At 40.2% G+C, this 12,651-nt stretch overlaps 1 protein-coding gene across 1 annotated transcript in view; it reads left to right on the top strand.

Annotated features, from left to right (window-relative positions):
* Positions 1-10,720, top strand: part of LOC110156614 (protein Shroom2-like) — a 30,932-nt gene extending 20,212 nt beyond the window's left edge. Inside the window, 6 exon segments of the mRNA XM_020920816.2 lie at positions 64-333; positions 1,166-1,369; positions 3,202-3,459; positions 5,195-5,366; positions 6,395-6,667; positions 8,239-10,720. Coding sequence (XP_020776475.2) covers positions 64-333; positions 1,166-1,369; positions 3,202-3,459; positions 5,195-5,366; positions 6,395-6,667; positions 8,239-8,511 — 1,450 coding nt within the window. The 3' untranslated portion in view covers positions 8,512-10,720.
* Positions 10,721-12,651: the final 1,931 nt, after the last annotated feature.

The raw sequence follows: 12,651 nt of genomic DNA, 5'->3' as shown, positions 1-12,651 counted from the left end.
ATCAGGGAAAAACCTTAGCTTTTTATATTTGTGTGTCATTTTATTTTGCCCATCTCTCTCCAGAGAAGAACCAGAGTCTGCGGTCCAGCCTCCAGACCACAGCCCACATCCACCTCCCTCTGCGCCCAGGAACGAGGGCCCTTTCCTGGACGCCCACAACACTCCAAACCCCGGAGCTGCTGCCACTCTTTTAGCTCCAGAAACCACATCCTCGGAGCCAGAGAAAACCCAGCCGGAGCCAGAGGGAGACAGCTCTGCGCCCGTCACGTCTCACCCAAACACCGCCTCTCCTCAGCTGCGCCCGGGCAGGATCACAGACGAAGGCTCCCCCAGGTAAGAGGCTTATACTGAGGCAGAGTTATGTAAAGCTCCATCACAAGAGGCTTTGGAGAGGAGGAGGTAAACAAGGGCACGAGAGACTAATGAACCAGGAAAACAAGCAGCGCAAAGGACGACAGAGTTAAAGGGCATATGAGCATTTTCATATTTTTCTAATTATGACTTGGTTTGATTGGATAGCATCTGCATCTCATAGTATCTTTTATTTATTTTATTCATTTTTTATTTACTGCTATTTTATGATTTTATGGTTTTTGCTTTTATTTGCTTTTACTGGTTTTATTGTTTTAGGACTGGTATGACCAAATTTTAGCAATTTACCTTTTCGTTGTCTTCATTTTAAGATCTCTGTGCAGCACTTTGGAAACTGCTTGGTTTGTAAAATGTGCTATAGAAATAAAGTGGATTTGGATTTGCAGAGACAATTTACACAGAAAGAATTGCATTTTTCTGAGAGTTTAAAGGGGATTCTTGAGAGCTTTAAGACATGTTTTAATGTTGTTACCACCTCAAAATCAGACCTGGAGTTGTGTTTTTTTGTTTCATTCACACATGTTTGAGTGATTCTTTAGTCTGTCTACATCTCCAAAGCTCGAAATGCTCCACCTTGTGATGTCATGAAGCTGTAGTTTTCAAGTTAACAGCTCCTTTTACCTGTAGTTCAGCAGAGATCGGCAATTCCAGGACTGAAATGATCCAAATGATTCTAGAGAAGGTGTGTGGAGTTTAAAAACACAGTGGAGCACTTCCTGCAGCATTATAACACGGCTTAAACCTCACAAGAGTCAGCTCTGTGTAATGTAGAACCTCTTGTTTCTCTCCACAGGCCGGAGGGCGAGTCCAGCCCCGTGAGGAAAGTTCCGGTGAGAATCCTCCACTCAGACACGGGCCCCGAGCGCTGCCTCCTGCCCCAGAACAGTGCACCGTCTCTGGGCAACATCGGCTGCTCTGCCCCGTCTCCCTCCAGTGCCTTCACTCCGCTCCCAAAACAAGAAAACCCACAACCGTCCCAGAACTCACATGTGACGGGGTAAGTGGAGGGACCTAACTCGAATTTGGCATATCCTACTGGAACCCAAGAAAAAAAAAGTGTATTGCAATATATTTTTTGGTGATTTGATCTATTTAGAAATAAATGAACACCTTAGCATTTAGAATTTGTTCATTTTTATTTTTATTTATAATTTTGTAACATGTCCTCAATCCAACTTTTGTTAGGTTGGATCAACTTTTTGAGGACAAACATCTCTGACAAGCTTCTACAGTGACCTCAAAACGTTTTTAGACTCCATTTTAATTTCTTAATAAAAAAATAATAATAACAATATCATAGTGCAGCCACAAACAAATCCTATTGAGATTTTTTTTTTTTATCCTGGACATGATAGTACCCTATAATCCCTCAGCCCTATTTAGGCAGAGGAACCTAGACCCCCCTTTAAGTTTAAGTCTACAGTTACACTTATTTGCATCCAGACACGTCATTTCTGTGTCCGCAAGTCTTCCCTATCCACACAGCTTTGAGCATATTTGTTTACATTTTACAGAAACAAAACTTAAAACCGCATGGCTCATTTGCATAAACTGAGCACTCGCTATTGTGCTCTAATGGGTTCAGTTTCTGTTGGACTAAAGGACACGACTCAGTGGAATATGACAGAGAGATGTTCTGCTGATGGTGAGTCTGTTCTGTGCTTCTGTCGCGTTCACGTTAAACTTTTCAGAGATTATACGTCTGCAGGTTGTACACACAGATCGTATAAATGAATGGACATATATTCTAGCCTCTTAGTGTTTTGGCGGTGAATTATTTTAGACCTACATCAGCGTATCAGCGTTTTCAGATCCGTACTCAGATGAATTCGTGGGAGCTGGCGGCACCGGATCGTTCCGTCTCTAGAGCCGTTTTCCATCAGATTAGTGTGAACGAACACTGCATCCACAACGAAAACGACTCGAATACGTACGAGTGTGGACGGGGCCTAAGAGTCTATCTAAAAACACTTAAAAGATAAACTTGTTAACTCAATGTCCACTATAAAGGACACAAATGAATGGACTGGGTCTGAGGAGGATATTATCAGTCAGTAAATCTTTATTTATATAGCCCATTACAACACTAAAGGTCCCCAAAGAGCTTCTGCAATAAAATCAACTGTATAGAAACATGAAAAACGTTAAAAACAACTGTAAACAAATGTGAAAAGTATCAGCCTTACTCTGTGTTTAAAGCCAGTCTGAATAGATATGTTTTGAGCCTGGATTTAAACAGGTCAAAGTCTGTGATACTGGCTTATCGGGGGCATTTTGTTCCAGAGTCTGGGGCCAGAGACAGAGAAAGCCCCATCACCCCGGGAGTAGAAGCTGTCTGGTTGACCTTAAGACCCTGTTTGAGTTGTTATGACAAATTTGTGGAGGTAATCTCAAACAAACAATGATAAGACTCAACATTTCTTTCAGTGGAGATTTCTTTCATAAACAGTGGAGTTCTAACCTGTCTCACGCAGACTGATAGGTGACATCATTCTGGTCGGGAAAAGCAGAAACTTTGTGATGAAACCAAATTAACCTTGAGTTAAATACAGCTGAGAGAAAAGCACAGACATCTTTCCTTCCACAAATGCACAAACTAAAAACTAGGCTGAAGTTTTTCCATCTGCGCTGCCATGTTTGTTTGCGTTTGGTTTGTTTAGGCGCTTCATTGTTTGTTTCCGTCTCAAAACCACAGCGCTGCTCTGTGATCGGTACACACGGGAAGTAAACCTAACCGAAAAAAGTTGGGGAAAAAATATAATGAATGATCTCAACTGTGTTTTTGTAAAATGAGTAGACCAACCTTTAAAATGTAATAAATCTGCCCAGGCTGCCCTCCCCAGCGCCCGCACCCCTGTGCCCGTCAGACGCCCACGCCGCCGAGGACCTGAAGAGGGCGGAGCTGGCGCGTGACATCATGGACAAAGACCGGTCTCTGGCTGAAGTCCTGGACCAGAGCGGCCGCAGGACCACCATGGACCTGATGGAGGGACTGTACCCGGCCGAGGAGGGGGTCCTGGGGGGCAACGCTCTGAGACACAGGGCCTCCACCTCCAGAGCTCCAGCCTCTCCACGGACCAGCGACAGGTGGGTCAGGTTTTTTTAATTTATTTTAATTTCAATCATATTATAACAAAGTCCAGAAGTGTTCACATTTGAGAGAAATCTGAATGTTAAAAGGCCCTACATTACACAAAACTGACTCCTGTGAAGTTTAAATCATGTTATAATGTTGTTTCCTCCTCAAAAACAGACCTGGTTCAGTCCTGCTTTATTCCTGGTTCAGTCCTAGTCTAGACTGGTTTTAGTTTTGCAATAAGGCTAGGTTTAGTCCTGATTTAGTCCTGGTTTAGTCCTGATTTAGTCCTGGTTTAGTCCTGATTTAGTCCTGGTTTAGTCCTGATTTAGTCCTGGTTTAGTCCTGGTTTACTCTTGGTTTAGTCCTGGTTTAGTCTTGGTTTAGTCCTGATTTAGTCCTGGTTTAGTCCTGGTTTACTCTTGGTTTAGTCCTGGTTTAGTCTTGGTTTAGTCCTGATTTAGTCCTGGTTTAGTCCTGGTTTACTCTTGGTTTAGTCCTGGTTTAGTCCTGGTTTAGTCTTGGTTTAGTCCTGGTTTAGTCCTGGTTTACTTTTGGTTTAGTCCCGGTTTAGTCCTGGTTTACTCTTGGTTTAGTCCTGGTTTAGTCCTGGTTTAGTCTTGGTTTAGTCCTGGTTTAGTCCCGGTTTAGTCCTGGTTTAGTCCTGGTTTAGTCTTGGTTTAGTCCTGGTTTAGTCCCGGTTTAGTCCTGGTTTACTCTTGGTTTAGTCCTGGTTTAGTCCTGGTTTAGTCCCGGTTTAGTCCTGGTTTAGTCCTGGTTTAGTCTTGGTTTAGTCCTGGTTTAGTCCCGGTTTAGTCCTGGTTTACTCTTGGTTTAGTCCTGGTTTAGTCCTGGTTTAGTCCCGGTTTAGTCCTGGTTTACTCTTGGTTTAGTCTTGGTTTAGTCTTGGTTTAGTCCTGATTTAGTCCTAGTCTAGTCCTAGTGTAGTCTGGTTTTAGTTTTGCAGTAAGACTAGATTTAGTCCTGGTTTAGTTTAAAGCTGGAGTTGTGTTTTGTTTCATTCACATGTTTGAGTTAACTCTTTATTATTAGTCTGTTTACATCTCCAAAGCTCAAAACTCTCTGTTCCACCTTGTGATGTCATGAAGAGGTAGTTTCCAAGTTAACAGCTCCCTAATTGAGTACAGACTAGTGCTTTGTTTCAAGATTATTATTTGTTTTACAACAACTTTTAAATTCAGCTCTACAAGATGAAAATACTGCACCCATCACTGCCCCCTAGTGCTCGTAGCAGAAACTACACACATATGACCCAGAATTAAAGAAACTGTATGATTTCAGAAAGTTGACCTTTGTGTTCTCAGATACAAGGTAAACATGTTCAAATGTAGCTTTTATTGATAACAATTGTAATGCTAATTTATTCTCTATTAGAAAAACACTGGACATGATGGAAGAGTTGTTTGTTATAATAATATTTAAATTAAATTTAATTTCTCTCCAGCGACTAGGTCAGGAGGAAAGACGTTATTGTCCTTTTTCCTACGAGATTTGGGAAAAGCTTAATATACCAGTTAGCGGCACATGACATACATCACAACCAAACAGCATGAAATAGAATGAAACAAAACACAACTCCAGGTCTGTTTTTGAGGAGGAAACAACATTATAACACGACTTAAAGCTCACATGAGTCAATTTCGTGTAATATAGGACTTTTTTTTAACTGTAAGAGCTCAGGATACACACAGTTCCTTTGTAAGTGTAGTTTTGTGTCGTTCTCAGGAGGGAGGAGGACGGCGCGTCTCTCTCGGCCTCTTCGTGTCTCGTCCCCAGCTCGTCGTATTACAACACGTCCGCTCCTAAAGCTGAGCTGCTCATCAAAATGAAGGACATGGGGCAGGAGCTGGAGCAGGACTCCGAGGACGAGCTGGACACTGACCTGGCCAGCAAAAAGGTACGAAAGACACGAGAAAATATCTGTACAATGTCTAATATGGACTTAAAAGCAGATTTCAGTGTAGATCCGACTTTTATTAGACTTAAAGTGGCACAAGATCTCATTCCATCACTACCTTTAACCTTAAAAAGTACAATAGAGACAAACTTTATTGATCCACCAGCGAAATTACTTGGACACAGTGGCTCACAAATCACAATATAACATAATAACAAAGAGAAAAAAATATAAATTGTGATAATAATAATAAGAATTGTGCTGTTAAAGTCTCTCACACATAAAAATAACCGTCACAAGCTCGGACTGATCACAGGCTCCTGACGATTAATTTAAATCCATTTTGTATTTTTTTCATGACTTTATCAGACCACCTTAAAGCGTTTTTGTCAGTGTTTGCCAATGTGTGCGTCGTGTCACCGTGGTAACTGCTGAATATTCCCCCAATAGAGATACATGTAGATCGGAACAGTATCAAGATTCCAGGTTATTTTAGACTACAGGGGGACTATTTTAGACTATGTGAGCCCACCATAGTCTCCTGGATTAATGGTGCACCTGCTTGTTTCCATGGATACGTCATTGCTCTGCCTGGAATATTCCACAGTGTGACTTTAAACAGCTCTACTTTACATTTATTCAACTACAGGTGGTTTTATAGCTCAAAAATACCTAGAAAAACAGGCGTTCTGACTGTGAGCGGCGTCGCCTCTCCACAGATCTGACCTGTAACTTGGTCCGGTTTGGTCTCCGTGGAGATAGAAAGGTTTAATGCTGTACTGTGGAACATTCCAGACCAAGGCAAAGAAAGGCAAGTTTATTTATAGAGCAGAATTCGTGCACAAAGTAATTCAAAGTGCTTTACAGAATAAGAAATACATTAAAATCACAAAACGAACAAGTCAAAACATAAATAATCATCATAAAATTTAAAAAAAAGAGAAAGACTTTAATGGAGAAAAGCATTTGACAGAAAAGTTACACGATGAATTCACCTTTAATGTGAACTCTGTCTCATGGTTTTGCAGTTGGAGCTGATCTGGAGCCTGGCGCGTAAACTGGAGGTGCTCCGAGAGGCCCGAGAGTCTCTGCAGGAGGACGTGGAGCAGAACGAGGCCCTGGGGAGGGAGGTGGAGGCGACGGTGCAGAGGAGCTGTCAGACCAACCAGCTGGAGCGCTTCAGGATGTTCGTGGGAGACCTGGACAAAGTGGTGTCCCTGCTCCTGTCTCTGTCCGGACGCCTCGCCCGAGTGGAGAACGCTCTGAACAGTCTGGAGGAGGATGCGCCGAACAACGAGAAGGTACACGCGCGTAAAAACTCTGGAAGATCACGTGTTCCATCAGATTTAGAATTTTAAATACAGCTGAGGTCCTCATTTTGAATTTTTTTACTCTGAAAATGTATACTTAAAATTTCAGCAACTAAAATTCTGAACAAAAATAATTCTCTTTTAAAATTCTAAATAGAAAATTCACTCATTAAATTTTCAACTCTATTCTGTCCCCAATTCTCAAACTGGCTTTTAGTGCCCTCTAGTGGTTATTTAACAGAACAGTTCCAACTAAATCAGCTCTTTCTGGTCAGATTGTGTTAAAATAAAGCTCAAATTAAGGACCTGTTTACACGAGAACGCCTGCAGGTAAAAACGACAAAATATTTTATCAGAAATGCCTTTGGTTTTGGCTTTTTGGGGCTTAAAAACTCAAAAATCTGAAACCTCCCCCCAGAGTGAAAAAGTTGAATACACTCCGCTGTTGTGTTTCCGTCTACACTGTCCAAAACACAAAACTCTGGTCAGATCTGCTCACGTCGCGTACACTTTTACGTCACGTACATACAAACAAACACGTTAGATCATTTCCATGTGTCTAATAAACTTACAGGAGGCTCCTAACAAATGTCGAGAATCTGCAGAGAAACTATTAGTGAACAGAGAAGGATCTGCAATCACCTCTGTCAAACTCTGGATGCACCAGGTCGTCGCAGGCGAGTCGGACAGATATGGACGAGACCTGGAGAACCAGACGATGATGGGACGACTTTGTGGACAGGGCCTTAAAAGTCTTAAAAAGGTCTTATATTTCATGTTACTAAATTAAGGCCTTAAAAAGTCTTAAATTATGTTGTCCAAGTCTTATTTTTTTCACAAAGGTCTTAAATTTCATTAACTTGTTTTTCTGTAAACTCAACTGGGCTGCAGTGAAATGTTAAATGGAGGGAGGGGAAAAAAAACAATGTGAAATCATGTAACGTGTATGAACGTCTAATTTGGAGTATGCATAAACAATACTTTGGTTTTTGGCGCCGGCGGCAATGAGTAAACAATCAGTAGAGTGGAGAAAGACGTTGGATGGATCATGGGGAAGTGTCGGTTTAATCCACAGTGGCTCTTAGATTCTAGATAAAGCACCGGTAGATGTTTGGTCATTATTAGAACTGAATCTGGTGTTTTTCGGCCGCATAACTGGTGCGATGCTGGTCTTAGTTTTCATTTAAGTGGTCTTAAAAGGGTCTTTAAAAAAGTCTTAGTTTTGGGATAGTCAAACCTGGAGATACCCTGGTGGAAGGAGGAGCTGATGTCCAAAGATGCTCCTGTCGCTTTAAGTACAAACATACACAATCCAATTCCACACACTTTTGAGTCACCGTATGCACGCAGATTTCCTCCCGAAAACACTCGTCTAAACGCAGAATAAAAGGGGAAGACGCGACGCCATTTTTGTGTCTTCTGTTCAGACCGTCATCATATAAACGTAGCCTAAGGTCTATTTTGAGTAACGGAGCTTCAGACAGAGTAGTGCTTTCAGATATTCATGAAATCTGTATCAGTGAGTCTAAAGTTAACTCGTCTCCCTTCTTCTTCTTCTCTAGCTCACCCTGACAGAGAAGCGCTCCCTCCTGATGCGGCAGCACGAAGACGCCAAAGAGCTGAAGGAGAACCTGGACCGCCGGGAGAGGCTGGTGTCCGTCGTCATGGAGACGCACCTCGACCCCGAGAGCCTGGACGACTACCGGCATTTCGTGAAGATGAAGTCCGCGCTCATCATCGAGCAGCGCCGCCTGGAGGACAAGATCAAACTGGGAGAGGAGCAGCTCAAGTGTCTGCTGGACAGTCTGCCGCTGGAGCAGAGGCCGCTGCTGTGAAGGGACACGAGGAGGAAAGTGAAAGTAAAACTCCTCTGAGAATCGACTGACAGGGAGTTTAAAAGTCCTGTATTACACTAAATGCATTTTTATGAGCATTAAGACGTGTTATAATGTTGTTTCCTCATCAAAAACAGACCTGGAGTTGTGTTTTGTTTCCTTCACACATGTTTGAATCCTGCATTTTTAGCAATTTACAAGTTCATCTACTTTTCACTTTTCGTTCAGTCGAGATTTGCAATTCCAGGGCAAAAGTATTTTCAGTTTGAGAGAAGAACTCAGCCTAAATGTGCAGCGTTTGTGTGTTAAACTTGTGTGAATGAAACAGCAACACAACTCCAGGTCTGTTTGTGACGAGAAAACAACATCAGAACTAATAAATAATACATCCATTTTTACCAGTTGTCGAATAATATGAATTTTGGTCGAATATTGTTTTGAAGATTTGACCTGACTAAAAGTGCATTATGTAACTTTTCTTGGGAACTTTGTTGTTATTGTTTTGCCTGGAATGTCACGCGAGTAAGGAAGTGGAAGTTTGGTGTTAAGGATGTAACAATAACCAAAATGTTGCGATATCTTACTGTAGTGGCGGGCGATATCTCGATATTTAAAATATATCGAGATATTTTTTTAACTTGATATGGATTTTGACATATCGTGTATATCAATATAATGCTTATATATTCTGATTTTGCCGCTTCGCTTATTTGCCGTCCATCTCCTCACTTTTGTTTCCCCTCCTCTTTGACGCTCCCCTCGCGCGTGTCTCATTCAACACAGCGGTGCCCAAAACCAGCCAGGAGAATACAGAACTCGTCTCAAAAAGGGACAACTGGCTCCATTATACGGAGATACTTCGATTTTAGGGTGTTGGACAAATAGCTGACACGTGTCTACTGACGTGAATGTCGAAAGTTACTAGCACCACGAACCTTTTCCACCGTTTACAGACAAGGCCAACAGCAGCACATCCTCTGTCACAGAGAGAATCATAGATCCATGGAGAGAACACTCATATTCCACTGAGTCGTGTCCTTTAGTCCGACAGAAGCTGAACCACATCAGCGACACAAGGAGCAACTGTTTATGTCAGTTTATGCAAATGAGCCGTGCAGTTTTAAGTTTTGTTTCTGTAAAACGTAAACACGTGTTTGCAAAGTTGCATTAAACACATTATAATCTCAAACGGGCTGATGTGGCTCTATAGTAATGATATCGAGATATATATCGTATATCGAGATATGGCAAAATATATCGAGATATATTTTTTGCTCCATATCGCCCAGCCCTATCTTATCGTCAAAAGTCTCACAATATATCGAATTACATGTTCCTTTATTTAAATGTACGGTTTTATAGTAGCAACACCTTGGAAACAGAGAGAACTTCATATCCCATGATTCATTTCAGCGCAGACAACATGAAGAAATACTTTTTTTACTTGAATTCTTGGGATTATGACGGAAATAATTCACACCAAAATCTTCTCAAGGTCTTTTAAAAGCAAAAAAAAACGTGAGATTTGGATATCGTTACATCCCGACTATTTATCTTGCATTTCTTTCATTTACAGGAGTTTAAAACACATAAAAAAACACCAAAAAAAATCATGCTTTCTTACTGTGAGCGGAGTCGCCTCTCCACAGATCTGTCCTGTAACTTCGTCTAGTAAAATCACCTGCTTGTTACCATGGAGATCGATAAGTTTAATACACTTGTGGAACATTTTAAGAATAATAATTAACAATAATCAGGTTTACATAGAGCTTTTTTTGACACTCAAAACTCCTAAGAAAAGTTACATAGGGCAACTTTAATATGGAATTACATGTTTTTATCATTTCAAAATTAAAATCTAACCTTTATTATTTAAATATACTCTAATTTCCAACCAAATAGTAACTTATAATACTAAATCTACGTATTTTATATTATATTGTGTATTATTTTGCACTTCTTATTCTCCTCGAGTGAAGTGAACTGTGTAATATTTCTGTTTAAATACATTTTGTAGTAACTTATTTTAGCCTTTGGAAATATTTAACCACGTTTGTACTGAAATGAGACGACTCCATAATATGTAAAAAATATATATATAATAAAATGTATTACTGTATAAATGTGTATTATGTGAAGGACGGTCTTCGGATTTTAACTTTTGGATTTTTTTGATGTGAGAATTTCAACTAAAAATATTATTCACAGAGTTTTTGATGTTTGTGTATTGCTTCCATAAAAAAATAAATAAAATAAAAATATATAAATAAAATCAAAATAATTATGATAAACAATAATAAAATATAATAATAATAATAATAATGTATATTTTTTAATACATAAACAAGTAAAAGTTAAATTACACATGAAAAATTCTACTTATTGTCAAACTATTGAAGTACTTGTTTAAAAATGTACTTTAAGAGTTAAAAGTGAGTATTTTGGAGAGATTTTAATAATCAAAGCATCATATCTAGTGTTTTTTGATAAAGAATTTAGCAGATTTTTAGTGATTCAGTGATTTGTGAGCAATGTGGCGCCATCTTGTGGTTACAAACAGCGTCTGCGCTCTGCTCTCAGATTAATTTAGAGTTTTACAGAATCTCAAGCAGAATCACAAACATTTAACATATACACAGTTATTATAAGACTATTTTAGTAGGTGTTCTAAAATGTGATTCTTGTATTTGTCTTTTTGTTAATTCTTCGGGTTTAATCTAAACTTTATCAGAGTGTTTGTCAGAAAAATTCCAATGAAAAGTCCAATATTACACAAAACTGACTCTTGTGAGCTTTAAGTCGTGTTATAATGTTGTAACTTCCTCAAAAACAGACCTGGAGTTGTGGTTTTGTTTCATTCACACATGTTTGAGTAACACTTTATTATTAGTCTGTTTACATCTCCAAAGCTCAAAAGCTCGTTTACACCTTGTGATGTCATGTAGTGGTAGTCTTCAAGTTAACATCTCCTTTCACTATTATTTCAGTAAAGATTGGCAATTCCAGATCTGAAATTATTCAAGTGATCCTCATGAAGGTGTGTGGAGTTTAAAAACACAATGGAGCACTTCCTGTATTACCACACAATGACATCACAAGGTGGAATGCACTGTTTTCTGTTTTTAGAGAAGGACTCAGCCTAAACTAAAATCTTCCTCCAGCTCCTTCGGGGGGACCCCGAGGTGTTCCCAGGCCAGCTGAGAGACATAGTCCCTCCAGTGTGTCCTGGGTCTTCCCTGGGACCTCCTCCCGGTGGGACATGTCCGGAACACCTCCTGGGGAAGGCGTCCAGGAGGCATCTGGAACAGATGCCCGAGCCTCAGCTGCTCCTCTTGACGTGGAGGAGCAGCGGCTCTACTCTGAGCTCCTCCAGTGTGACTGAGCTCCTCACCCTATTTCTAAAAAAGTGCCCAAACACCGTGCGAAGGAAACTCATTTCGACAGTTTGTGCGATTTATTGCCTCAAGTGGAGAAGTTCAAGTATCTCGGGGTCTTTATTTATTTTATTTATTTTTAATTTTATTACTTATTATTAGTCTGTATACATCTCCAAGGTCTACATCTTCGTTTAGTTTTTGTTCAGTAGAGATCGACAATTCCAGGGCTGAAATGATTTAAAAGATTCTAGTGTCTGGGGTGAAGGAAGTCTGGGAGTCCCTGCTTAGACTGTTGACCCCGTGACCTGGCCCCGGATAAGCGGAATAAAATGGATGGATGGATAATAATTTAAGTGACTTTTGCACTTTTACACTATTTACCATTTATGTTTATTTGTACTTCTTTATTGTCAATTCTTCATACAAAAAACATAAACTTTTTTTGATTGAACTTGAATAAAGAGTTAAACAAACATGTGAATGAAACAAAAACACAACTCCAGGTCTGTTTTGGAGTTTTTAACAACATTATAACGTGACTTAAAGCTCACAGGAGTCCATTTTGTGTAATCTAGGACGTTTAATTGTTGTTTAGTGTTTTGTGACGGTGCAGTAAACACGAGACGCTGCCAGTCAGTCACACAGAGCTGAGATCAGCTTTAATCGTCCAGGCAGAGCTGACGACGCATTTCACAACCGCAGAGACGCACTCACACTGGACGAGACTAAACCAGGACTAAACCAGGACTAAAGAAGGACTAAA

Source organism: Boleophthalmus pectinirostris, unplaced genomic scaffold (assembly GCF_026225935.1).
Source record: "Boleophthalmus pectinirostris isolate CB_2022bp ecotype Guang Dong unplaced genomic scaffold, ASM2622593v1 HiC_scaffold_11, whole genome shotgun sequence".
In the NCBI taxonomy this organism is placed as follows: domain Eukaryota; kingdom Metazoa; phylum Chordata; class Actinopteri; order Gobiiformes; family Gobiidae; genus Boleophthalmus; species Boleophthalmus pectinirostris.
Note: the sequence above shows the minus strand (reverse complement) of the source record. Positions and strands in the feature narration are given on the sequence as shown.